General features: G+C 57.3%; 2 protein-coding genes across 13 annotated transcripts; both read right to left on the bottom strand.

Moving 5' to 3' along the window:
* Positions 1 to 9,886: 9,886 nt before the first annotated feature.
* Positions 9,887 to 17,199, bottom strand: LOC148218061 (uncharacterized). 2 transcript variants are annotated; one of them, XM_088158200.1, is made up of 2 exons: positions 17,103 to 17,199; positions 9,887 to 11,386 (listed from the first exon to the last, which is right to left on the bottom strand). In XM_088158200.1, exon 2 carries the CDS (start codon positions 11,258 to 11,260, stop codon positions 10,604 to 10,606), a length of 657 nt encoding a protein of 218 aa, XP_088014326.1. In that variant the 5' UTR covers positions 11,261 to 11,386; positions 17,103 to 17,199; the 3' UTR covers positions 9,887 to 10,603. The 2 variants fall into 2 exon arrangements, with proteins under 2 accessions (XP_088014326.1, XP_088014327.1); XM_088158201.1 differs by lacking the exon at positions 17,103 to 17,199 and adding an exon at positions 11,478 to 11,873.
* Positions 17,200 to 18,346: 1,147 nt separating this feature from the next.
* Positions 18,347 to 25,498, bottom strand: LOC148218060 (class I histocompatibility antigen, F10 alpha chain-like). 11 transcript variants are annotated; one of them, XM_088158189.1, is made up of 8 exons: positions 25,281 to 25,498; positions 21,378 to 21,641; positions 20,847 to 21,122; positions 20,344 to 20,616; positions 20,166 to 20,273; positions 20,032 to 20,067; positions 19,881 to 19,912; positions 18,347 to 18,815 (listed from the first exon to the last, which is right to left on the bottom strand). In XM_088158189.1, exons 1-7 carry the CDS (start codon positions 25,345 to 25,347, stop codon positions 19,887 to 19,889), a joined length of 1,050 nt encoding a protein of 349 aa, XP_088014315.1. In that variant the 5' UTR covers positions 25,348 to 25,498; the 3' UTR covers positions 18,347 to 18,815; positions 19,881 to 19,886. The 11 variants fall into 11 exon arrangements, 8 of the variants coding, with proteins under 8 accessions (XP_088014315.1, XP_088014313.1, XP_088014316.1 ...); XM_088158187.1 differs by lacking the exon at positions 25,281 to 25,498 and adding an exon at positions 22,714 to 25,274; XM_088158190.1 differs by lacking the exon at positions 25,281 to 25,498 and adding an exon at positions 22,714 to 25,274 and having other exon boundaries at positions 18,347 to 18,801.
* Positions 25,499 to 27,179: the final 1,681 nt, after the last annotated feature.

The raw sequence follows: 27,179 nt of genomic DNA, 5'->3' as shown, positions 1-27,179 counted from the left end.
TTGGCGGAACGTCTTCCTTGCAAGCTGGGCCACTTTGGGCGGGGGGTGGGGGTGTCCCCAGGGCACGTGGAGGTGTGTCCTAGGGCTCTTTGTGACACAGTGCACCGTGGTCACCGTGCAATAGGAAAGGGACAGAGCGTACAAGGGTGACCCTTTGTGACACGTCGTGACATAGGTGCTGGCGGTGACACGGCCACACCACAGTGCTCGGTGCACTCGTCGGGACAGGACGGAGAGAGCGGTGCTGTGAGGAGCCCCCACACAGCCAGCTTGTTCCCTACTGACCCGGAGCTTTTCCAAAGCGTTTCCTCTGCAGGTGGCCTCGAGGACAGACTGCAGGACACGGTGTCCTGTAGCCTTCCCAAGGCTTCTCTGTTGCAGCTGCCTACAAGGCACAACTGCAGCACTTGCTCATCTGGAGATTTCCAAGACATCTCTCCTGCAAGCAGTCCCAACTCCAAACAGTGACATGGAGCAGACACCACCCATAGTGCCCAAGCTGGCCTGGGTGAAGGAGGAGGAGGAGGCTGCAGCTCCCTCAGCACAGCAGCCTGAAGAGCTGGAGCAGATCCAGCTGCTGCAGGAGGGTGAGTAGCAGAGCTGGGCCACAGGGGCTGGTGCCTGCAGCCAGCTTGGCCCCATCCCATCCCATCCCATCCCATCCCATCCCATCCCATCCCATCCCATCCCATCCAACATGCCCATGGATAGGACAGAAGAGGGGCTGGGGCTGAACGCCCAGGCAGCCACACCCCATCTCTGGAGCATCCCAGGGCTGTCCCTGCCTGGGAATGCAGGGCTGGCCTGTGTTCTCCGGCCTCTCCCACAGCCCCTCAGCCCTGGCTGCGCTCGCTCTTTGCCAGGTGCCGCCATGGACCCGACACAAGAGCAGGACCCTGCCCGTGGCCGCTTCCGCAGAACAGCGCAGGTACTGCAGCCATCCCCACCTGGGCTGGGCCTGCTGTCACTGCTCAGCCCAGCACCGTGCTTGGAGCACTCCATGGATTTTCCCTCTCTTCCTGCCCTTCTCCTGCAGATGATCTATGAATTCATCATGTGCATTTGGTGGGAAGAGACCACCAGTGTGGGCACTGGGCTCTTGGCAAACTTTCACCTCTTCACTGCTGAGACCGGGGCTGCCATGCTGGATTTGCTTGTGGAGAAGGGTGTCTCCAATCCAAAGCAAGTAAGCAGCCTGTGGCCAGGAATTCTGTGGCGCCTCAAGCCAGCTCTGCTGGGTTCCTTCAGTCTTTGAGGCCCAGCCCAATAGGCTGGGAAGGGCAGCACTTCTCAGGGGAAGCTGGGGAACCTGCTGCTCGGGCAGGTGTCCAAGTCTCCCCGGGCCTTCTGCAGGTGCCAGCCATGGTGAGGTACATCCACAAGTGGCTCACGGCCAATGAGTCTGCTGGGCACAGGCTGGACAAGGCCCTTCTGGAGCTGACCAGGGAATACCCCTGCGATGTGCTGATGACTCTCTTGCGCTGGGCCCCATCGGGTGACAGGTACGGCAGCCCCACCTGCCTTGAGGGCTTAGGGTTCCCCGGCCCGTTACCCTGTAGAGCCTGTCCCTGGTGACTGCCAGACAGGGGGACAGTTCCAGGAGCCTCTGGCTCCTCCGTTTGCCAGTGCTGCCATGTCAGCCCCTGAGCGTGCTGCCACGCTCCCTCCCTGCCCCTCAAGATGCCTGCACCCCCGTGAGCTGGCTGGGTGCTGCCAGCGAGGGCCGGTGGGCAGAGGCAGGGCTGACAGCCAGCGCGGGCCCCTGCAGCAGCCCAGGCCACAGTGCTGTGGCCCAGACCCCCCTGACACAGAGCTCTGACCCCACAGAGCTGCTACGGCCATGTGGGGAGTGATCATGTCCTCCACTGGGACTGCGGAGCCGGCGCTGCAGATACTCCTCAATGTGCTGAACGCCTGGCCGGTGGACAGTGTGTACACCTCCGATGGGGACAGCACAGGAGTCTTTGCCCTGGCTGTGAGTTCCTGCCACTGACCTTGGCTTGCCCCTAGGCCACCTCTCCAGTAGCTAGCTCTCTGTCCTCCCCCCAGCTGCATCTCTCTGCCTCAGGCACTGCGCTGAAACCTGCCTTAGGGGCAAGGTTCAGGGGCACCAGGCTGGGTGACCCCGCAGTGTCTCCCCCGGCCTCTCCCTGGCATGCTCGGGCCCTGCCACACGGATGTCTTGGCACTGAGTGTTGTCTCTGGGTGGTTCATTTTTTGCAGGCAACCGTGACACTGTGGAGGGTCTTCAACCTGACCTGGTGCCCACCTATAGTGTTGGAGTATTTTCCCCGTCTCTTTCTGTGTCTGCTCTTCCAAGTTTACATCAGCGCACTGGATACGCCAGAGGAGGTTGATACCTTCTGGAAGGGGTGCCAGGAGCAACTGGGCCTTGCCACCAACCCCCAAAGGTGCTCCATCCCAGTCCTCCCAGTCTCCCCATCCCTTCCAAGGCAGGAGCCAGGGCTGCCAGCATCACCTGGGCTTTGCTCTGCACACAGGTTTGCAGTGCAGACCCTGAAGGTCCTGCTCTGCCGAGTGCACTGTGAGCGTGTTGTGGTAGCCATGGAAGCCAAGGCTGGCTGGGACACGCTGCTCTGTACTGACACCCACCACTATGCAGTGGGACTCCTGGCCAGGTGAGACCCCCTTCTCCCTGCTGCCCCCGGCACTTGTGCCCAGGGTGCCACACACAGTTCCCATGGGCACGGGTGAGAGGGCTTTGTCACAAAGAGACGGACGAGCAGACTGGAAAAGGCTGGCACAGGAGGGTGCCCGGGAACAGCCGCCTCCCAAAGCGCCCACGGGGGGCTTGGGAAAAGACCAGAGCTCCGTGGGTCACTCCTGGGAGAGCTTTGCCCTCCCGGCTCAGGGGCAATGATGCCTTTTCCCCCCCACCAGGGAGATGCGCTGTGTCTCCATGATCTGGTGTTGCAGCTTCATCTCCTGCCTCTTGGACATTTCAGACTGGCAGCTGCCTGCCATGGCGTTCCTTGTGGAGGTGAGCCCCATGGGCAGCACAACCTCGCTGAGCTGCCTCCCACCTCTCTGCCCTCTCACAGCCGCAGCTGCCTGGGACGGTGCCCGTGCCCTGTGCTGCTGCCTTGGCTCAGGCCTGTGCAGTTCTGAGCTCCTGCCAGCTGGGCACCCCGGTCACTGCTTTGTGCCTTTCAGGTCCTGGACCTCCTGGACATCAAAGAATGGGGTGACAGCCTCCTGGAGATCATGGCAAGGCGCCTGCAGAGCACGTCCAGGGAGATGCGTCGCCTGGTGCTCAGAGGCCTCGTGCAGCTCAGCAAGGACCCCTCGATGGTGAGAAGACAGCAGCGGCTGAAGCTGTGCTGGCAGCGTGGGGCTGGGGAAAGCAGCCCCTTGGGCTTGGCTGGGCTTTGGGAGCTGTGGCAGCTGCTCCCAGCTCTCCTGCGTTGCTGTTCAGCTGCCCGAGTGCTTCAGGACAGGCCTTCGGCCCCTGGGCTCCACGGCAGCAGCAGCAGCGTGGGCTTGCCCTGCCTTGTCTTCCATGCAGAACATTAGAATGTACAGCCTGACAGAAAGCCTTGCGGACCTGTTGTGGGATGCAGATGAAGACATCGTTGAGATGACCGTCGCGGTGCTCAGCTTTCTGCTCTCGCACAGACACCTCGCAATACCCAGCCCCATCGCCCTGCGGCTGGCTGGCGCGCTCTGGCCACTGCTGGACAACGTAAGGCTCTGTGCCCCCAGCCACGGCCACTGGGTGCTGTCCCCAAGTGTGGGGCCCCATGGATTTTTGGGCCTGTGCACAGAGGGGCCTGGAGCAGCTGATGAGGAGGGCTTTTGCTTCCTTTCCAACAGGACAACCGCCATGTGCAGCTGCTCTCCATTCCCCTCTTCCAAGAGGTGATGAGGTTGGTAGCGGCCAAGGGTAAAAAGCCCCTCAAGATGCTTGTGAGCAAGAGCCTGCTGCCACTCTTCTTCAACTGCCACGATGAGAACATGCGTGTGGCAGAGGTGAGGACTCCTGGGCGCTGCTGTCCTCCTGGCAGGGGGCTCAGCTGTCTCCCTGCACCCGGGCACCTCATGGGCTCCAGCCTCCTCCTGGCCTTGGAACAGGGAGGCAGGTCCTGTGCCCTGGGCTGCGGTGCCATCTCTGGGTCTCTGCTGCTCTGCAGGCCTCTTGTGAAACGCTGCTTTCTGCACTAAGCTTCCTGAAGAGGAGAGATCTTGAGCAGCTGCTGATGGCGGATCAGATGTGGAGGTTTGGCGAGTGCTTGGTAAGAACGCTGCTCCCTTCCCTGGGCTGCCCACGCGGGCTCTTCTCCAGGCTCCTCTGGCCCCAGGGCCGGAGCTGATGGAGCCCCGAGCTCCATCAAGCCCGCGCCTTGCCGGGCCCTCTGCCCCGCTCAGGGCTGTGCGGGCAGGGCAGGCCGGGGCCAAGGGACAGAGCCCGCGCCAACCCTTCCCTCCGTGCCCTGCCGCTCTCTCCAGCTGGCACAGGACAGGAGCCGAGCGGCCGAGCTGCTGCGCCAGGCGCTGCCGTACCTGCGGAGCCCACAGGAGCCCCTGCGAGAGGCGGCCGTCAGGTTTCTTGGTGAGCCACAAGCCCGGCTCCCTCCCCGCCCCGCCGCAGCTCGGCCCCAGCCCCGCCTGCTGCCCCGGCAGCGCCATCCGGGCCGGGGCTCTGGAGCCCCGCCTGCCCTCGGCGCCGCTGCCGCCCTCTCGCAGCCGTGTCCTTGGGCGTCAGGATGCGGCGAGGGCCGGGCCTGAGCCCTGCAGGGGAAGGCGCTGCTGTGGCCGCAGGGCTGGCAGCGCCGCTGCGGGGCAGCTGTGCGGCTGGGGCCGTGACAGGCTCTGTGTTGGCAGGGATGGCCGGGCGGTTCCTGAGAGAGCAGCAGCGAGAGTTGCAGCTCATGTGCAGGGGTGAGTGAGGCCAGCGGGCTGTCAGCGGGGGCTGGCGCTGGCAGCTGCGTTCCCTGCCCCGGCTGGGAGGGCTCTGCTCCCTGCGCGCACGAGGGGCGGCGTGGGCAGAGCACAGAGACCTTCCAGGGGCCTGCGGGAGGGACATTGGTGGCCAGCGCCTTCCAGCTGATCCTTGCTGTCTCCTGCTTCCTCCAGGCCACGGCAAGAGCTGCCGTGTGGGAGGGATGGGGCAGGAGGGTCTCCCCAGGTCCCTGCAGATGCAGGCTCTGACTGTGGCTCTGTTCCTCTCTCTTCCAGCCCTTGAGGACATGACAGATGACACCAGCCCTGCCATCTCATGCCTGGCTCTTCAGACTCTGTACATCAACAGAGCTGTACAGAGCATTCCCTCCTCCCGACTCCAGCAGATGCGAGATGGATTCCGCCGGCTCTGGAAGTCACGGCCTTCCCTGTGTCTCAGGGGCTCGTTGTCCTGTGTGAGCACTGTGGAGAACTGATCCGGGAGGCTGCGTCTGCTGGGGCCACCTGAGCCTGCAGGGAACACCTCTGCTCTGCAAGCACTTTGTTTCACCCCACTGTAGGATTAGTAAATTGCTGTTGTCATACACAGAGGTCCAGGAGCTTTCTTTTGGTGCAGAGTCTTCAGGCCAATGGGGAAGAGGGCAAAAAGGGTGCTTGTGCTCGCCAAGTTGGCCAAGCATGCGGAGTGGAAGGGAAAGTGGCCAAAAGGCCCTTGGCCTTTGGTGGTTCTGTGGAAGCCTTAAGGCTTCTGACAGAGCGGGCGGGCAGAGGCCAGAGCTGCGGCGGGGATCCCTGAGAGACCGGTCCCTGGAGATGGCCAGCACCCCTCTGCCAGCCTGGAAGCGCCATCTGTGTCCTGCCCGTGTGTTGCTGGCTGGATTGCTGAGGGCTCTGAGGTGCCTCTTGATGCGGCTCCTCTGGAGCTCCTTCAGCAGCCAGGCAGGCCTGGGGGAGGCGTGGAGGGCACGGGACAGTGGGAGGCCATGAAGGGCTGCGGTGCTGCCAAGGCCTGCCCGGAGAAGGCAGTGGGAAGGCGTGAGGGGGATGCGTGTGGCGCTGGGTGGCGGGAGGCTGTGATGGGCCAGGAGGACTTGTGTGGATGGGTTGGTGGGAAGCCCTGAGGAACTGGGTGGCAGAGGCCATAAGCAGCCCCCAGACAGCCACCTTCTTCCTGCCAGCCGGCTGCTCTGGCGCTTGTGGCAGAAGCCCTCGAGGCCTGGCCTCAGCAGGACGGTGGGGACAGCCCCGAGGTGCCCAAGCTGCTTGGCCAGGGACAAGGAGGGACAAGGAGGCCCTGCTGGAGCACGGCCACTGGCTGCTGCAGGCGAGGAGCAGTGGGAAGTGGCAGCGCTGGCGATCAGCCCGGGTCCCCAGAGCTGCCCAGGCCACTGTGCTGTGTGGCCAAGACTCCCCTGACACTGAGCTCGGGACCCACAGAGCTGCTGCCACCATGGCAAGAACGATGTCTCCTGGAGCTGGCCTGTGGAGCTGCTGCTGTCAACGTGGCTCTGGACACCAGAGAAAAATGACCAGAGTGTGCACAGGAACAGCAGCACCCAGAAGGCTTGTACCTCCTCAGGAAGACATGCACACCAGACAGGATGCCAAAAGAGGGGATGCTGTGTGCACAATTTTTCGTGGCTTGGCAAAGGGTGTAAGGGAAAGTGGTCACCATGGTTTTCTCTTGACTTGCCAGAATCACAGCAACGCTTGGCAGCTTCAGCTGCAGCCTGTCCCCCTGACTGACCTCAGCGGCTCTGCTCGAGGGCACACTCGCCTTCCAGAGTCGGCTGTTGCAAGGCAGCAGCGTTGGTGCCATTGTTAGAGACTCTGATGGGACACGAGCCCTTAGCTGCAGCTGCTGACACTCTCCTCTATTGTTATAGTTTTGACTTGCCAATTTAAATATACTCATTTTTCTGTTGTGAGACAGAACCAGGAGCAAAAGAGCAAGGCAGGACTAAAACTTAAAAAGGGTATAAAAGACTTTATTAACTACACAGAGAATGAAAAGCAAATTCAGAAGAAGATCTTCAGACCACTCCTTCCTTCCCTCTCCCAACCTTCATAACAAAAAAAAAACATACAAAAAACTACTTCAGCCAGTTCCCAAGTTAAATAGTCCTTTTCAATTCACTTTGGAGAGAGAAATTTCCTCTTGTCAGGCCATAGGGACTTCACAAGGGAAATAAACAGTCCTCTCGTGGCTTCACTTTCACGATTTGCATCCGCCTGGGAAAAAACTTGCAAAGTCATGAAGTTCCTCCCATCTTCACAGCTTTCCCAAAGCTGTGCTTATGGGCCATGTTAAACCCATGAGGTATTTAGTTTTAAGAATTAACTGTTCCAAACTAAAATTCTCTTCATCTCTCTTTCTCTCTGTTCCTGTTTCATCTCCAGAAAAAGAGATCCCCTTTTCTCCTCGGGGCGAAGGATTCTCAACACAGATGCTTTTTGCTTAACAACCTATCAAACCCCCCAATAACATCTCCATCCCCCCATGTCTTTCTCCATGGTTTATAGGAATATTCAATACATCAGTTCATCCCTACAATCTTACAAAAGGAATTTTCAGCCATCTTCACAGCATCTCCTCATTCTCCTTCCATCTAAAGAAACTTAGCTCTTGCTTCGCTGACTTTGGAGCATCTCCTTTTTCCCCTCTCATATTCAAAGGAAAGCCGGAGGTCTGCAAAATCTTACCTGAGCACTAAAGAGTTAAAGTTTCACACAGAAGTCACGGCGCTGGGTGTGGGGGCGGCTGAGATGTTAATCAGCTTTTCTGGAGCTTGCTGCAGCCCCGCACTGCCCATGGCCACCCCTGCTTCCAGACAGGGCCCGGCTGCCTCCCCCAGGCCGTGCGGGGGCTGGGCGGGCTCGGCCCCTCCAAAGCTGCTCCGAGCCAGCAGCAGGAGCCGGGCCCCCCCAGAGCCGCGGGCTCGTAGGGGAGGAAGCCGGGCTAAGGTCTCATCAATGAGCCTTTCCTCCCCCCGGCCATCGGGTTCCCTGGTTTGCAAACGGGGCCCAGCGGCCTCCCGAGCTCCCCCCACATGGGAGGGAGCCCGGGCTGGGCCGTTGTTACCTGCTCAGCCACCGGAAATAAAAGAGAGTTTTTTCCTGGGTTACAGCCTTCAAAATGTGCGCTCACCGAGCGAACTAACTTTCTGCAGTTGGTTGTTCAGGCTGTCAATAACCAAACCAGCCTCCAATTGGTCCCTTCAACTCCCAGAGGGAGTTCTCACAGAGAGAATTTCTCTCTTGAGTTTCTTCTCCCCAGGTGCAACTAGCATAGAAGTTGATATTAGGGAAGATCCTGCTGCTTTCCACCAGTTTTAGAGGGTCATAAACGCTTTGGGGGAATTCCCGGTTAGTTTATGGGCAGGTGTGACCCCTATTTTGGTGTTGATGCTTTCCGCCAATTTTGGGGGTTCTAAACGCCTTGTGGTGGACTCACTTCCGTGGGTTCTGGTGCCGCCCGCCCACGCTTCCAACTGGTCCGGACTGGTGCTCCCAGTGCCGCGTGGGGCGGGGCCGCGGGGACCCCCCCAGGGCACAGCGCGGCTGCTTTGGGGCTGGCGGCACCGCCCGGCGCTGGGCATGGGGCGTGTCGGGGGAGCTGGGGCCCTACTGGTGCTACTGGTGCTGCTGGGAGCTCACCTGTCTGGGGGCCAGCGGGACTCGGGTGAACGTGTGTGCTCCCCCCGGGGACCCCCAGCCCGGTGTCACTCTGCCCCCGAACGGCTGCTCCCAGTATTCCCAATAAAGCTTCCCAGTTTGCCTGGTCCTGTTTATTAGGAGCCAGTGGGAAGGACTTGGAGGGACCCCGCAGGGGGAGCCATGACTGGGGGGGGTCGCAGAACTGGCCCCAGCATGGATCAGGAATGGGGACCCCCAGGAATGGTGGTGTCCCCCCCTTCTCACCCTGCTCTATGGGGCCTTGGGAAGACCCTGAACCCCAACACGGCACCGCCCCAACCCCAAAGGTGCCAGGACCCCGATAAACAAACAGGGGAATTTGGGGAGGGGGTGCATGGGGGGGTGCCCAGGCTGGCCCAAGAGCCCAGCGCTGCCCCAGCCCGACCTGCCCTGGCTCCATCCCAGCTCCTACCACAGGATGTGAGGGTTTTGGGAAAAACGGGGGGGTGAAGAGTGAGCGCTGGGCACAGGGGGAGCAGGAAAAGGGATGGAGGAGGAGGACTGAGGAAGTAATGGGAGAAGGAGTGGAGAGGAGGCAGGACTAGAAAGGAGGAGGAGTGGGACCTCTCTCAATGCAATTTGGCGGTCCCAGGGCCCTGACCAATTCTTTAGGGGTACCAGCCCCCTCTTTTCCCATGCTCTTCCAGCCCTTTTCCACTGTCCCCCAGTCAACCACACCTGACCTCATGCTTCTTTTTGAGGCTTCCAGGGCCCTCGGGCCCTCCTGCTACCTCTGAGGGTCCCATCCCCTTTTCCCTCAGTTCAGGCACCTCTTGAAAGCTCCTTTCTGGTGGAATACCAAAGTTCTGGGATTTTTAGGGTGCAGTTTTAGAGGTGGACAGCTCTGTCTGGCTTTCCCCTCCCTGTTGTGGCCTCTCAGCTGCCCCCGACACCCTGGGGGTGCTGGGATTTCCCTGCTGGGGACAAGGACGTTCATTCCCTTCCAGGAGCCCAATGCCCGGCTGGGGCTCCAGGGCAGGGGGTCCTTGAGCAGCTGCCCCAGAACCTCCGCCAGGGTCTCCCAGCGCAGCCGGAGCCGCTCGGCCTGGGGTCCCCAAAGGCCTCAGCGAGCCCCAAGTCCCTGCCAGGAACCCTCAACTCCCTCCAAGCCAGCATCCCCCACAGCCCCTGCAAGTTCCCCCCATGGCACCGGCCGTGGCCGTGTCCCCACATGTCACTGGCCATGTCCCACCATGTCCTCACCCATGGCTGTGTCCCCACCATGTTTCCATCCCTGTCACTGTCCCCCACATCTCCATCCATGCCTGTGTCCCCCCATGTCACCACGAATGGCCACGTCCCCTTCCATGTCCATGTGTCCCCACCATGTCTTTTTCCCCCTGTCCCCACCCATGTCTCAGTTCAGTGTCTTTATTTTTATCCTAAGGTTGGATGTTTTAAAGGGATGAAGAGAAATGAAAAGGAAATCAAGGCCAAAGGAAAAGGATTTCGGTGTCCGTGCTGGCTGACGATTCATATGCTTGGGTGGGAGGGAAGAACTTTTCTGGAAGGGTTTCCACCCCACTGTCTCCAAAATCTTGGTCTTTGCCCCAGTTCATCACGATTTGGCTGTGAAAGACACTCTTTAGTAATCAAAAATCAAAATTGCAAGATCATGGAGTTTGGAAAGGACCTTCAAGATCATTCAGTATTCCTGGATGCCACCAGAAGATAGGACTGAACAAAGAAGATTTCCTAGGGTTGAAAGTCAACAAGTTCACTCTCCCCAAGAAATTCCCCATGTCAGTTTGGATCCTGATGGACGTTCCTGCCCCTGTGTTCATCCAGGTACCCACAGGGAGACAGGATGAGGCAGAGTCCCCTCAGCCAGGTGTCTTCCCAACACGGATCATCAGGACCACGGATCACCAGGGCTCTGCCCAACGGGGGTCACTGGGGATCATCCAACACCGATCCTCCCATGGGGGATGGAGCTGGAGCAGAGCACGAAGCTCTTCCCACACTCGGGGCACTCACAGGGCTTCCCTTAGTGGAGCCTCCGTTGGTGTTTGGTCAAGTTAGAGCTGTCTGAGAAGCTCTTCCCACACTCAGGACACTCGTAGGGCCTCTCCCCAGTGTGGATGCGACGATGGTCAGTGAGATGGGAGTTGCGGTTGAATCCCTTCCCGCAGTCGGGGCAGCGGAAGGGCCTCTCCTCTGTGTGAATCCGCTCATGTAGGAGGAGATGGGAGCTGGTCTGAAACCTCTTCCCACACTTGGGACACTCGTAGGGCCTCTCCCCAGTGTGGATGCGCTGGTGGTTTCTCAGGTAGGACATCCATCCAAAGCTCTTCCCACATTCCAAGCAGGTGTAGGGCCGTTCTCCTGTGTGGATCACCTGGTGCTTCATCAGAGTTGAAATAGTCCTGAAGCTCTTCCCGCATTTCCCACACTCATAGGGCCGTTCTCCAGTGTGGATCCTCTGGTGTCGGATCAGCTCAGAGCTCCACCTGAAACCCTTCCCACATTCCAAGCACTTGTGGGGCTTCTCCCCTCCAGGAGGCTTCTCCACCAGCTCTGAGCTCTGCCTGGATCTCCGGCCGCCTTCCCGGCTCAGGGAGGGTCTTTCCTCCTCGCAGCTCCCTGGGGTGGGTTTGCAGCCCCTCCTCGAGAGGGATCTACAGGGCTTTTCTACCTCCTCCATCCACCCACGCCTTGGGAATGACAAATCCTGGTTTGGGGGAAAACACAAGAGAGCACCTTGGGCTGACGGTTCCTCCTTCCAAAGTGCAATTCAGGAAGTCATTGAGCATCTTCTGTCTGTAAGACCCTGCAAAATACAACAATGCAATCCAAAAATTATCCAAGCATAAAGACACAAATCAAAAACTCTCCCAAAAGCAAGATTTAGCCAAAAATACCTCCAAAATAAAAAGATTCAGGCCCCGCAAAGAAACCAAGGCACCAACATTTAGCCCACTAAAGCTGATAAACGCCAAAATTCGCCCCTCTGAAAATCATGGATCCCCCTCTTCGGCCACCTGCTGAATGTGGGGGGGGAGCAAAGCTCCTGGGACTGGGGGAGAGGCTCCAGACACAGGGAGGGGTGGAAACTTGTGGTGCTTCCTGTTTCTGTTCCTCCTCTTCCTGTATCCTTGCTCTTCCTCACACTCCTCTTCCTCCCATTATTCCTCTTTCCCCTCCACAATCCCAACTTCTCCTCCCACGTGCAGCGTTTGATCATCTTGTTCTTCAACCCTGCTTCTCCTTCCCTTCTCCTGCTCCACTGCCGGCTCCCTCTTCCCCCCAAACCCACAGCATCCCAGCGCAGGGGCAGCGATGGAGCTGGGGCAGCTCGGGCTGGGGCAGCGCTGGGCTCTCGGCCGCTCCCGCCCGCACTCGCTCCCCACTGCAGCCGCTGCCGCCACCACAGCGCGGGGGGGCCCGGCCTTGGCGCTCCCCCCCTCCCACCTCCCCAAATTCCCATCCAGGGGGGCGCTGGGGCCCGGGCCGGGCGCAGGTGGCTCCAGGTGGGCAACGCTGGGAGCTGCGGCTCTGCCTGGACACTGCTGCGTCATCACCGCCGCGCGCTCTCATTGGCTCAGCGCTGCCCGAGGGGCGGGGCTGCACCAAGCCGGGACACCCTGCTCCAGGGGGGATGGCCCCAAAACGGGGGACCCCCATGCAAGGAACAACAGCAAAGGGTCTCTACAAACACATGCTGCGAATCCGCTTGGACACAGGGCCGGGGACGTGGACATAAGGAAGTGACAGCAGAAGCCATCAGGGTCAGAAAATGTTATTAATTGACCACACAGACTGCTGCTCAGCCAAGGTCCTGCTCAATTCATGAACTCCCAGAAGAACAAAGACTTAACAGAGCCAAGAATATCACCAGCTGTACAAAAGTGGAGTGCATATTAAGACTCAAGCACCCAGGGGCTCTCACATCCTTATACCATCTTCAACCAGGTGCCCTCCTCACACTGACACCATTCAGTCCTTGAAGGCAAAGATGCTTTCTGGGGATGCACACTCACACAGGATGGTAAACTGGATTTTGCCTTTGAGTGGGAACAAGAGATAGAAGGGAAAATGGAAAAGACATGGACGGTCCTTCTGCAGGGATGCACGGATGCACCAGCCTTATTGGGGCAAGCCTTGCAGAAAATATCACAAGAATTTACCCCACCCCCAGGGATTGGGTTAATGCAGGATGTGGATGACTTGCTGCAATCAGGAGGACAAGAAGTGGTAGAAGAAGCCTCTGTGAAATGGCTGAATGTTCAGGCTAAAAAGCATCTTTAAATATTTGATTAAAAAAAAGGGCAAATGGTGGAGAAAAAGGTAAAATATTTGGGACATATTTTGACTGTAGGCTTCTGGTGTATTGACCCAGAGAGAGACCAGGGAAGCTCAGAAATAACCCAGGATTAAAAAGGAGTTGCAAGAAGTATGACGATTAATAGGAAATTGCAGGATCTGGACTGAGGATTCTCTGTTCTAGCCAGAACACTTCGTGACTTTTAAACACCAGATAGTCTCAATGCTGTGGTATGGATACAAGAAATGGAACAAAACTTAAGATAATGAAATAAACAAATGATTGATGCTGCAGCCATGGCTCTACCAGACTCAGAAAAAAATTTGAATTGGATGTGGATGTTAAACAGGGCCATGCCAAAGGAATTCTTGTGCTAAAATGTTTAGCCCAGTGGCCAGAGTGGTCTCATTGTCTGCAGAATTGTGCAGCCACAGCTTTAATGAGACCTGAGGCCCAAAAACTGATGGCAGGAGATCTCCTGTTGTTCAAGTCTGGCACCAAGTGAAAGCTTTGATAACCAAAGGAGCCTCTACATGGATGAGCAGTGCTCGGTGATTACAGAATGAAACTTGTTCAGTGGCACAGGAGGATTTAGAATTGAGGACAGGGCAAGGGTTTAACCCAGGCTCCTGTTTGAACAGCCTGCACAGGGGGCTGGGAACAAACCCATGACTGCATTCAAGTGACAGAGCTCCAGAGCCAGGCTGGGAGAGATTTAAGAGACATTCCCTGGCCTGCGGGACAAAATGTGTTTATGGATGGGTCTGCAAGGGCAGGAGAAGGGAAAAGAGCTCCAAGACACGCTCTGATGAAGGAAAGGGAATTAGACCAAGCTCAGATTACCGCCTGCATGGTCAGCTCAACCGGCAGAGCTGGGTGTGCTTGGAAGAGCCTGGCACTGAAATGCCCTGAGCAGGAAGGCTCAAATATCTGCTGGTGACAGCATGGCAGCTAACAGGGTGGCAAACGCAATTCTGACTTCTTCTGTTGACTCGACTGCTGCTGTACTTGAGAGAGAAAACACAGCACTCTCTGATCCTTATGTAAAAGTCCTCTTTATTTTTCTGACTTTTTCTTAAATATCTTTCTTAATGTTCCCAGGTAAGCGCCTGTGATTGGTTCCAAGTTTAGGCTGCTCAGCCCTCTGACCAATAGCCCCTGCAGCTTAGGACAGAATTGAAGACAGACAAGGATGTAACCCAATGAGTTCCAGCCTATCTCTGCTCTCTGGGGGCCTGTCTGTTAGGCCAGGCCACTTCTCTTAGCAGTGGCCAAATTCACTGCCCAGTGTAAGCCAGCTAACACTGTGACATTGTTCAGCAACCACTGGATCGTTTATTAAGGTATTTCTAAAACAAATAATTCAAAGATAAAGGATTGTGGAAAAAACAGACTCTCAGATGGGGAACTCATTTTACAGCAAAGATCCTTCAGGGGGTTATGGCTACTTTAGGAATACAATGGGACCTCCACAAGACCTTGCACCCCCAGAGCTCAGGGCAGGTAGAAAGAAGGAATGGGGAAATAAACAAACTCCTTTGGAACCTGGTGATAGAAACCAAGATGCAATGGATACAGCTTTTGCCATTGGCTTGGGCAAGAATAAGAGCCAGACCCAGGGCAGATATTCAATTATCTCCCTTGGAATTGATCTTTGCAATTCATTGCCCTGGTAATTCTCCACCTAGTGCGGGCTGGAGATAAGGGATGTATATTTCAAGCAGTCTGTGGCCAGAATCCTGTCTCTTGTGAAATCTCTCCCACAGGAAGCTGGGCTGGCACAGAGCCTGCCTTGGCACTTTGCTGTTCACAGCATCCACCCAGGACATCGGGTCCTGCCTAAGGAGTGCAAAGAAGCACCACTGGTGGCCAAGTGCCGTGGCCCATTCCAAGAGTCCCTGAGCACAGAAACAGCCGCCAGCACAGCTCAACACGGGGGGACCCCTCACCCTGGGCTCAGGGGCTCTCAAGCCCCGGAGATTTGGAATTCCCGGCTGCAGGAGCAGCGTGGGAGGGCACCACTGACCCTGCACTGAAGGCAACGCAGCAGCAGCCAGGGCTCCACATCGGGCCAAGCCCCTGGGCCTGCCCACAGATCCTCTGCTGAAATCCTCTGCCTGGGCACCCTCCTTTGGCATCTCCACACACTGGGGCCAATCCTTGCTGCCACTGCTGGAGCTTCGCTGCTTTCTGTGCCTGCACTGCCACAGCTGCTGGGGAAGACAACGGCACAATTCCACTCTGCCCCTCAGTTACACTCACACACTGGGCTGCCGGGGATTCCATGGTCGGAAATTATACCAAGTTGAAAAATGTTTTCAGAATTATTTCTCTAGGCAGGCTTGATTTGCATTTGTTTTGGAGAAAGGAATTATTAAGAGTGTTTTTAAAGGGATGTTACATTAAATGAACATGAGTTTAACATCTCAACAGACTGGGAATAGCCCAAAAGATACCCACAAGGCTAACAAACATCAAGGAAACATCAGCAAACATCAAGGAACACCCACCCCAGACACTGCCCCCGGCATACACGGAGGCACCTGGTCTGGAAAAGGCTGAGAAGGAAATCCAGGAATGTGGACCTAATTAACATCAGAGGAAAAGTAATACGGGGCCAATAGGATACCAAATATTAAGAACTATCCAACTTAGAAGCAATGAACACTAAACCAATGGATTCCAAAGGGTTTAAGACTGTATAAAGTTCAGGAAAAATCTAGTAAAACTTACGTGTCATGGAATGATTTTCTCTGCACAACCCGGGCACTTATGTGTGGATGAAATGATTTCTGTTGCACATCCTGCCCAGAATCAAGTAATGCCTTGACTCTCTAACACTAAAGATATCAAGTAAAAAGCAGATTGTGGGGGGGCCACATGTGAGTCATGCAACTCCTGCTCTGGAAGAGAACCTTTGGTTCCAGGCAGTCAGAAGAGCTTTAGAAACACAGATTAAAACTGCTGGGGACAAGGACCCATTTATCATTTGTACTACAGCATTAGATTACAAGATGTCCTCGAAATAATAATGAAGCAGACAGACCCAGCTCCTGACCTTCATGACAACCAAACACGCCAAAGATGAAGGCGACATTTGTGGAAAATTAGATTATTCAAACTGCTATTTGCAAACAGATAATAACGGAAAACTGGTGAAATAGATAACAAATGAAAGTAGAAAGTAGCTCATATTCTGGTAGAAATGTAGAAAGGATGAAAATTAGACAAGTTTTGGGGGTTCCATGGGTTAAACGAATGCAATTCCTCCTCTGATGAGCTGCAGCAACTCTCATCTTTTTACCATGCACGACACCTTGCTGAGTGCAGCTCATTCAGCAGGTGAGCAAGGGGATGCAGGTGGCAGCCAGGCCTCCTGATCCAGAAACGGCTACAAAAGGACAGGCAGTGAGGTCACTGAGAATAATCCCAAACCAAAGAGGATCCAGGAAATGAGAGTGAACCAGTGGTAATTAAAGTCAGTAAAGATAATTACTGAGAAAATAAGAAGAGGATTTGAGTAGAGTAAGATGAATATGCCTGGAGATAGGGCCAGGGATTTGTATAAAAGGAAGTAATGGGAGAAGCCATCGTTTTCAGAAACTGTTACTAATTTCCAGAGACAGCTGCTCAGCCAAGATCCTGCTCAGTGCCTGACCTTCGAGAAGGAGAAACACTTAACAGAGCCATGAATATCGGATGTTATACAAAAGGAGAGGTACATATTAACGAGGACATGCAGTAGTCGGATCGGGAAGTCTGAGCCTTCAAAGTACCTCAGTCGGTGGCGAAAGGGAGAGGCGGAATGCAGCCGGGAAAATGAGGATAAAGAGGAGACTGCGTACTACAACAACTGGAGAGACCGCATGGCAAATGCCGCATGGCCTCTCTCTTTGTTCATCAATAAAGTCACTTTTACAGGACTCCTCTGTCTCCTGCGGGCACACAAACCTCTGGCCACGGGAATTTCCCCGCACAGCCCCGGGCACAGGGCAGACACCTCTGTGCCACCCACAGCAACCGGGACGAGCCAGCGCTGCTCCGGCACCGGCTCCTGCCGAGGCCCCAGCGGGAAGGAGACCGCGGGCAGCCGCTCCCGCAGCGCCCTCAGCCCAGCGCCAACACGGGCCGGCACCGGCACAACCAACCCGCCAGAGCCCCCTGCCGCCCCCTCGGCCCGCAGCGAGCCCCGAGCCCCCGCACAACCGAGCGCGGCTCCCACCTGCGCTGGGGCCGCCTCCGAGCTCCGCCGCGGCTTCACCGGCTTGGGCAGCTGCCGCCGCTGCCGAGCCCACACAAACTGTCCGACAATGGCGCCTTTGCTGCACCCCGCCTCATGGGCGGGGCTTGTCCCCGCTCTGCCCAGTCAGCGCGCGACAACCAGGAGTGACATTGGCACAATCAGCCAATGGCAGCGAGGGCCGGGCTCTGCACACGGCCCAGCCTCGGCCCGCGCTCTCAGGGCCCCCCGGGCTGTGGGAGGGCAAAGGCGGAGATGAGGAACAGCCCTGGAACGGGCCCGGGCCCGAGCCGCCATTGGCCTGGAAACACAAACAAAGTTCTCCGCAGAGAATGTTGGGCACCAAAATTTCTTTCAGTTTGAAAGACATGTGTTTGCTAGGGAAGGCAGGACTCTCCCTCGGACTGGAGAATGTAAATCCCCCTCCCTCTGAATTATTATAATTTTCAAATTAAGGGGGTTTTAATCGAAGATATGAGATAGGAATAACAGTTTCTTACTGGTATGTATAACAAGGCAAGAAAACAACAACTATGGAATTAATAACAAACAGAACCAGGGAGCCTGTGACAGCATTTCTGGCCGAGATGGGAAAGGATGGAGGAGAGGATTTGCTTCTCAAAGCCCTGGGGCAGTCAATCCCAGTGCCCCTGCAGGACTCTGAAAAGCACTAATCTAGAACAGCAGGAATGAACAAAAGATGTTGGGCTGGTGGACGAGATGTATCAGGCAATTTTTCGGCAGGAGTTGGAACTGCAGGACGTCCCAGCAGGGCAGGGCAGGGCGGGGCTTCAGCGCAGAGAAACTCAGAGCAGCGCTGAAGGAGCAGCGGGCAGCGGCAGCTGGGTGTGAGCAGAGGGTGATCGGTGCCTCTTTTAGTGAGGAAGGGGTTAATAAGGCCTTAGGTCAGTGGCTGCTCTTACGAGCAGAGGCTCACCCCAGAGGAGAAGGAGCAGCAGCTCTGTGCTGGGTCATGGGGATTTCCTCTCCTTGAGCAAGAGCAGCTCCAAACGTGTCTTCCAAAACCCAAAGCCTTGAGTAGCTGCCCACCCCCGCCCTCCTTTTTACCTGGGCCAGGCCAACCTTTTGTTTTCTAAAGCACTAACCAGTAGCTGCAGTTAGAATTATCTAGCAATTCATGGGAAAAATTCTATAGGTAAGAAGGAACAAAAGAAAAGAAACCTAACCCCCAATAAATAGGTAAATATGTAACAACAGTAAATATCTAACAGTAAATAAATATCTAATAGATAAATATCAAACAACAGTAAACATCTAACAACAGATAAATATCTAATAATATATAAATATCTAACAGTAAATATCTTAACAGTAGTAATGTCTTGCACAGTTGGCTATCATGCAAAGAAGAATCAGGATTATTATGAACAGTTCTTTAGGCACAGGATTAATTTAAAAAATGTTTTCATCTGCATCAGTCTCTATTTTCAGTTGTTTCAGGAACAGAACCCTTAACTCTGGAGCAGTGAATCCAAGGTCCTTTGCCAGCAACTTTGACTGAGGTGAGGGTGGTCAGCAGGACTTGGAATGGTCCTCTCCACTTGGCTTGTAGAGGATCACTGTCCCTCCACTTCGCATAGACCCAGTGTCCAGGCTGGAAGGGATGTGCAGGTGTGTCCAGTCCTATGGGTCTGGATAGCAGGATGGAATTCTGGAGCTTCTGCAACATGGAACCTAAAGCCATTAGATATCTCTGTAAATCCAGTTTCCCCTTCACGTGAATTTAACCTGGAACACGTGGAATCTGATATGGCTGCCTGTTGTAATGCAATGGGGGTTTTTCCCTTTGTGACAACTTCACCAGCCTGACCGGGTTACGGCGTGGCTAGTAATAATAATAATAATAATAATAATAAGTGGGATGGGAATGATGGTGTGCCTGTGATATCCTTTTAATCCATCTGTGAACATGTGATCTGAGAGGCTGCATCCAAAGACCAGGGGGAGGGATATACACAGGGATACCCGAGGGCAAAGGTCCAAAGACAAATGAGAATTAGGGACGTGTCTAGGCATGCCTGACATGTCCTTACAAAATCCCATGGTTTTAGGCTAAAGCCTCTGCATCTGCAGGGCAGGGACCAGACCTAATGTCTAAGGCCTTGCTTTTTAACAGCCTGCCTCCCAAGGTCTTAAATTTGTGCTTTCTTTATAGGGAATTTGGGCTAAATCCCAGTCCATCTCAGCCAAATCGACTACCACAGGAAGGGGCCGGATCCAGCTCTGGGGATTGCTCAGGCAGTGATTCCTGCTGGGATGAGAGAGGGTCATGGTGTCACCCTGTCCCTGTCCCCATCCCGTAGGATGGACCTTGCTGGAGCCCATGGAGAGCGGGAGCTGCTCCGGAATTCCACCTGATCCTGTCCCAAACTTGCTCCATCCATCCAACTGATCCTGCTCTGGAACACCTCCCTGATCCCACTTCATCCATCCCACACCAATCCTGTTCCATCCATTCCACGTAATCCCGCCCCACCCATCCTGTCCCAATCCCTCTCTGGAATTCCAACCAATCCTGCCCCATCCATCTCACACAAATCCTGCCCCATCCACCCTGCACCAATCCTACCCCATCCATCCCACCTGATCCCGCTCCAGAATCCAGCCCCAATCCCACTCCACAATTCCATCTGATCCTGCTCTGGACCCCTGCTCTGATCCAGAATCCCTCCCTGATCCCAATCAGTCCAATCCTGCCCCGATCCCTCTCTAGAATCCCACCCTGATCCCACTCCGTACCTGCGGTCAAGCCGTTGTTCCCACATCATTTCCTGCAGAAAGAGGAGATCCGTGAGATTCTAGCACGGATCACACACCAGGATTAACCCCAGGATCCATCCTGGGATCTGCACAGAGGGGATCCGGAGCTGGATCCACCACTGGTACTCACGGGCTGCCATGCTGTATTCATTCCTGTCCCTCCTCCCTGTGGAGAAACAGAAGGATCAGTGTTGGTGGCACAGGATTCCCAGAACAGTGCCAGGTGGATCCATGCCCCTTCCCGACCCCCATCCCGTGTGTTACCAGATTGGCGCTTCCAGACAATGAATCCAATGAGGACAATGAGGATGATGATGGCAGCGATGATGGACACAGCGACCACCACAGTGAGATTCCTGCCAGCTGTCGGCTCTGGGAAACGAGGGATGGTGAGCAGGGGGAGGGGAATCCCCATTTGGGCATTCCACATTCCCAGCCTCACCCCAAGCGTAGATCCCGGGCTCTGACATTCCAGGATGCTCCACCCGGCACCGGTACTGCTCCCGCTCCTCCGGCCGCGCCTCGATCCTGGCCCAGGTGTGGAAGGTGCCGTCGCTGTTGGGAACGATCCCGCCCCACTCCGTCTCCTGATCCCAGATTTCATCCCCCTTCATCCAGTTGACTGCGATGGAGCTGGGGTAGAATCCGTACGCGTGGCAGGACAAGATCAGCGTCCCGTGTTCCTCTTTTCCAGACACATGGACATCAGGGGGCTCTGGAATGGGATAACGGTGAGAGACATCCATGGAATTCCATGGGAATGGGATCAGTGTGAGATCTGTCCATGGAATTCCATGGGAATGGAATGGGGGTGAGATCTGCCCATGGAATTCCCACTTGAATGGGACAGGGGTGAGATCTGCCCATGGAATTCCCACTGGAATTACTGCATTCCCAAGTCCTCCGTTCCCAAATCCCACATTCCCACAGGAATTCTGCTCCCACCTTTGTGGTCCAGCTCCTTCTGCCCGTATCTGACGTATTTCTGGAGCCATTCTGGGCATTCTTGCCCCAGGTAATTTGTCCACTCCTCAGCCTCGTTCTCTTCACGTTCCCAGCGCCTCCTGGTGATCTCAGCAGCGCTGTCGGCCGCCACGAATCTCCTGGATCCCAGGTCAAAGGAGACAAATTCCCCTCCGTCATAGCCAAGCCGGTAGGATCCATGGACACTCCCATCGGATACAAGTTCACAGCCATAAAGCCACTGTACGGTGTGGAGACCTGAGGGGATTGCACCCACAGAGACCCATGGAATTATGTCCCAGTCCCAGAGCCCCATTCCAGCCCGATGGAGCCCCAGAATCTGATGGAGACCCACAGAGCCTCATCCCAGCCCCATGGATCCACATCCCAACCCATGGATCACAAGATATCCATACCAGCCAAATGGATCCCCATCTCATCCCCTTGGCGCCCTGTGAATCCACAATCAAGCCCCAGCGATCCCATCCCAGCCCCATGGATCCCCCCACTCACCCCTGCTCTGGTTGTACCGGTCCCGTAGTGTATCCAGGTTCCAGGCATCCACATCCTGGTCCTTCACATAGTTCTGGGTCTTCCTATCCCAATATCCCGGCTCGGCTCCATCCTCCATCCACTGTGCCAGTGGCACCGCCCGGCCCCGCTCGCTGTCGTAGCGCTCGAAGGGGATCCCATCCACAAACCCCGTGACCATGTACTGGGGGATCCCTGGGCTGGGCTCCGACACGGCCACGTGCAGGAAATGCAGGGAGTAGAGAACTGGGGGGACATGGAGATTTGGGGGCGTTGAGAGAGTTATGGATCAATGAAAGGGGAACTGGGAGAGATGGAAAGGGGGTGCATGGGGTCCCAGTGTCCAGCAATGGGGGCTCAGGGGACTCCCAGTGCCAAGGAAAGGGGGATACAAGGAGTGGGAGAGGTGGGATGGGGGTTCCAGGAAAGGTGCCCAGGAAAGAGGGGTCACAAGGTGGGGAGACCCAGGATAACTGGAATGGGGGGCTCGGGGGCCCTTGATGCAGAGGAAAAGGGGGGCTGAGAAAAGCAGGAATGGGGGTCCATGGGGTCGCAGGGTCATTGGAAAAGGGGTCTGGGGCTGGGAGAGGCGAGTGGATCCCGAAGGATCAGCCTGGGAGACGGGAAAGAGACCGAGGGGATGCGGTTGGGGAGGGGACGAGGGGAAAGGGAAAATTCCAGGGAGTTCATCTGGATCCCATTGGATCCCAGCTGCGACCCCCCTGAGACCCCTGGGATGCCCGGGACTCTCTGGGACCCCGTTTCGGGAAGCGGCGGGAGTGGAAAACGGGGGGGACACAGAAAGTTGGGAAGTCCGGGGGGTCCAAAGGGCGGGACTGGGGTCTGGGAAAAGCGGGATGCACGAAAAGGGGGTGCAGGGGGGTCCCAGGCCCGGAAATGGAGATTCACGGGTGTCCCAGTGCCCAGGAATGGGGGTTCAGGGGGGTTCCCGTGCTGCGATTCGAGGTTCAAAGGGATCTGGATGTCAAAGAACGGGAAATGAGTGGGGTCCCAGTGGCAGATAAGGGGGTGCAGGGGTTTTGCGGTGCTGGGGAAGGGGATACAGGGAGGTCCTGATGCCCGGTAATTGGCGCTCAAGGGGGTCCCAGTGCCCAGGAATGGGGGTCCAGGGGGGTACCCCGTGCCTAGGAATGGGGGTTCAGGGGGGTCCTGGTGATAGGGAAGGGGATGGGAGGGTCACAGGACTCAAAATGGGGCTATGGAGGGCTCCCCATGCCTGGGAATGAAGGTTTAGGGGGTTCCCGGTGCCTGGAAATGAATGTTCAGGGGGGTCGCGGTTTCGGGGGGTCTCACTCACCTTTCGTCGCACCCCCCAGATCCCCCAGGAGCCCCAGGAGCAGCCCCAGACCCAGCACTGGACCCATCGCGCTGTTCCGCCGCAGGCCCGCCCGGCCCCGCCCCCAGAGCCGCCTCCGGCCCCGCCATTGGCGCTGCTATTTCCTTTCCACCAATGGTAACGCGATTGTTCTGTGACATCATCGGTCGCCGGGTAGATCCCGGTCTCTCAGGTTGGGACGCGGAAGCGAAAGAGACCGAGGGAGCGCGGCGGGGGGAGGGGACGGGGGAATTCCAGAGAATTCCTCTGGATCTCCGCTGCGACCCCCCTGGAGCCCTCTGAGACCCACCTGGGACCCCCTGAAACCCCCCCAGAACAGGGGAGACACAGAAATTTGGGAGATCTGGGGGTGCAAAGGTGAAGGAAAAACGCGGGTCTGGAGTCTGGGAGGGGCGGGATGCCCGAGAAGGGGATGCAGGGGGTCCCAGTAGACGTGAAGGAGGTTCAGGAGGGGGTCTCAGTACCGAATAAAGGGCTGCAGGAAGGGTCCCCATGCCCAGGAATAGGGGTTTAGGGGGTCCTGGGGTGAAGGAAAGAGGGGTGAAGGCAATGGGGGGTCCAGGGGGTCCCTGTGCCCAGGAAAGGGGTTGCACGGGTTGAGGAAAGTGGAGGGCGGGAGCTGGGAAAGGCAGGAATGGGGGTCCAGGGGGTCCCGAGGACAAGGAAAAGGGGGGCTGGGGTCTCCGAGAGGGAGAGGGTCTGGAAAGGGGGTGCGGGGGGCATTGGTGCCGGATAAGGGGGCTCAGCTGGGTGCCAGTGCTGGATAAGGGGATACATGGGGGTCCCGATGCACCAGAACTGGGGGTTCAGAGGGGTTCCGGTCCTGAATATGGGGGTTCAGGGGGTCCCGGAACTGGGGAAGGTGGTCCCGGTTCCTCCGAAATGAAGATTCAGGGCCGTCCCCGTGCGCAGGAATGGGGGTTCAGGGGAGTTCCCGTGCCGGTAAATCGGGGTTCAGGGTGGTCCTGGTGCCAAATAAGGGCGTGGGGGGATCTGGTGCTGGGGAAGGGGGTGCACGGGGGTTCCCGTTCACAGGAATAGAGGGCTGGAAGGGTCCTGGTGCAGCGGAATGGGGGTTCAGGGGGTGCGGGTTCCCAGGAAATGGGGTTCAGGGGGTTCCCTTCCCGGCTTCTGGGGTTCAAGAGGTCCTGGTGCCTGAAAATGGAGGTTCAGAGGGGTCCTGGTTCCCAGAAATGGGGGTTCAGGGAGGTTTCCGTGCCCGGGAATGGGGGTTCAGGGGGGTTCCAGGTGCAAGACAAGGGGGTGCAGGGGTTTTCAGGACTTGGAAGGGAGTACAGGGGGTTCCTGGTGCCCCGAAAAGAACGTTCAAGGGGGGTCTCTGTGCCCAGGAAGGGCAGGTTTGTCAGGAGATGGAAGTGCAGGGGGGTCCCCGTTCCCAGCAACGGGGGTTCAGGAGGGTCCCGGTGCCGGGGGCGGTCACCGGTTCCCGGGAGGATCCCGAAGCCGCAGCTTGGGAGACGCGAAAGTGATTGGGGGAACGCGAGGAGGGGACAAAGAAACACTTGGGAATTCTCCTGAATTCCCCCTGGGACCTCCCAGGACCCCCCGCAGGACGAGCAGGGGATGGAGAACTGGGGTGGACGCAGAGACTGGGGGGTCTGGGGGCGTCCAAGGGTCAGGAGCAGAACTGGTAGATTCAGGAAGGGTCCAAGTTTCAAGGAAGGGACTGGGAGAGGCTGGATGGGGGATCCAGGAGTCCCTGTGCACAAGAATGGGGGTCCAGGGGGTCCCTGGGTCACGGAAAAGGGTGAGCTGGGGCAGGGAGAGGCGGGCGGATCCTGGGGACGCAATTTGGGAGATGCGAAAACGAGATGGGAGTAAAGGGGAATTCCAGGGAATTCATCTGGATCCCACTGGATCCCCGCTGAGACCCCCTAGGACCCCGGGGGACCCCCTGGAACCCCGTTCCAGGAAACGCCGGGAATGGAGAAATGGGGAGACGCAGAAATTTGGGAGATCTGGGGGTCCAAAAGCCGAGGAAAATGGCGGATCTGGGAATGGGAGTGCAGGGGGCTCCCAGGGCACTGCAGGGGGTGCGGGGGGATCCCAGTCCCGGGTATAGGGGTGCAGGGGGGTCCCGGTGCTGGGGAAGGGAGTACGGGGGAGTCCCCGTAACCAAAACCGAGGGTTCAGGGGTTCCCGTGCTGGGGAATGCGTGTTAAGGGGGAGTTTCCTTCCCGGAATTCAGGGCTCAAGGGGGTTCTGGTTACCGAAAATGGGGGTTCAAGGGGTGCCGGTGACCAGAAATTGGGGTTCAAGGGGATCTCCGTGCCAGAAGAGGGGCTACGGGGTGTCCCTGTCCTGGGGAAGGAGGTACAGGTGGGTCCCGGTGCTGGGGAAGGGGATTTTTGGGGGTCACACGACCTAAAATGGGGATTCCGGGGGATCTCGTGCCGGGGAACGGAGTTTTAGGGGGCTCCCGGTGCCCGAAAATGGAAATTTAGGGGGATCCTGGTGCCCAGGAATTGCGATTCAGGGGGGTCCCGGTTTCGGAGGGTCTCACTCACCTTTTGTCGCGCCTCCCGGGCCCCCCAGAAGCCCCAAGAGCAGCCCCAGACCCAGCGCTGGAGCCATCGCAGCTGTCCCCGGTCGCAGCTGTGGCGCCGCTCGAGAGATGCGAAAGTGAAAGTGCCCAAGGGAGCGCGGGGGGGAGGGAGAAAGGGGGAATTCCAGCAAATTCACCCGGATCCGCACCTGGGACACATCTGGATCCCTCAGAGATCCACCTGGGACCCTTCACAGCCCCGCACTGCGGGACCCCCGGGCCGGGCTGTGCTGCGCTCCCGGACCCTGCGCTCGAACTCTGCCCGGAACCCGCCGGGTTCGGCCCGGAGCGGGGGGAGCACCGCGATCCAATTTTTCCTGCGGGTGCTGATCCCACCCCTGGCGGAGCAGGACTGGGCGCTGTGACCCCGATCTCTGATTCCCAATCTCCTTCTTTCTCTCCCTCTCCTGTTCTCTCCCTTTCCTTTGGGTGATCATACATCCCAGAGCAGCTGGAGAGCCCCGTGCCCAGTTCGGGTTTCCCAGGAAAAGGAGGCCTGGGGGTGAGGTGCCCTGGGCTGGCCGGGAATGGGGGTCTGGGGGTCCCCGGGGTGACGGAAACAGGAGATCCAGGGGCTGGCAGAGAAAGATTCCCGGGAAAGGGGGTGCAGGGGAGTCCCAGTGCCCAGGAATGGGGCAGGGCGGCTGCTGGGAAGGGACTGGGACAGACTGGGACACCGAGGTACACCAGGACTGGGACAAGAACTCACTGGGAGCAGAACTGGGGCACTAGGGATCACACTGGGATATACTGGGACCACACTGAGGGCTACTGGGAGCATGCAGGGGACAAGTGAGATACACTGGGAGAGACTACTAGTGGTTTGAATCATCTTGGAATTTACTGGAATCATGCTGGGAATGATCAGATCTGTAGTAGGGGTGAATAAGACAAACTGGAATAATGCAGTTGTAACTGGGATCATACTGAGAGCAGCTGTCCCAGGCTGGGGTCATACTGGGACTGACAGTGTCACACTGCCAGTGACTAGCATAGTACTGGGAGTAACTGGGATCATACTGGAAGTGACAGGGATCAAATCGGACTCATAGTGGGAGTATCTGGGAGTTACTGGGATCATACTGGGGTGACTGGATTTATACTGGATACCACTGGGGCCACAGCGGGGGCAAATGGCATCACAGAAGGTGTGACTGGGTTCATACTGAAAATGACTGGGGCCACACTGAACTCTTACTGAGAGGGACTGAGAGTGAAAGGAACCATACTGGGAATGACTGGGAGCCACTTGGGCTATGTTTGGGGCAATTGGGATCCTACCTGGAGTGATTTGGAACATACTGGCAATGATCGGGATCATATAGGGGGTGACTGGGAACCACCGGGGAGGCGGCGGCGGAGCTCGGAGGCGGCCCCAGCGCAGGTGGGAGCCGCGCTCGGTTGTGCGGGGGCTCGGGGCTCGCTGCGGGCCTCGGGGGCGGCAGGGGGCTCTGGCGGGTTGGTTGTGCCGGTGCCGGCCCGTGTTGGCGCTGGGCTGAGGGCGCTGCGGGAGCGGCTGCCCGCGGTCTCCTTCCCGCTGGGGCCTCGGCAGGAGCCGGTGCCGGAGCAGCGCTGGCTCGTCCCGGTTCCTGAGGGTAGTACACAGGTGTCTGCCCCGTCCTAGGGACGCTGCGCTGGGGCCGCCTCCGCGCTCCGCCGCGGCCGCTGCCGGACCCGCACAGACGCTGCGGAAATGGCGCCTTTGCTGCGCCAGGGGCGCCTCGCCTGCGGCACTGGGGTGGGGCTTGTCCCCGCTCTGCCCAATCAGAGCGCGAGAACGAGGAATGACGGCAGAATCAGCCAATCGCAGCGAGGGGCGGGCTCTGCACACGGCACGGACTCCTCCTCCCTTTCCCCGAAC

This window comes from Sturnus vulgaris, unplaced genomic scaffold (assembly GCF_052056855.1).
Source record: "Sturnus vulgaris isolate bStuVul1 unplaced genomic scaffold, bStuVul1.hap1 Scaffold_195, whole genome shotgun sequence".
NCBI classification, from domain to species: Eukaryota; Metazoa; Chordata; class Aves; order Passeriformes; family Sturnidae; genus Sturnus; species Sturnus vulgaris.
This window is presented reverse-complemented; position numbering and strand designations above follow the sequence as displayed.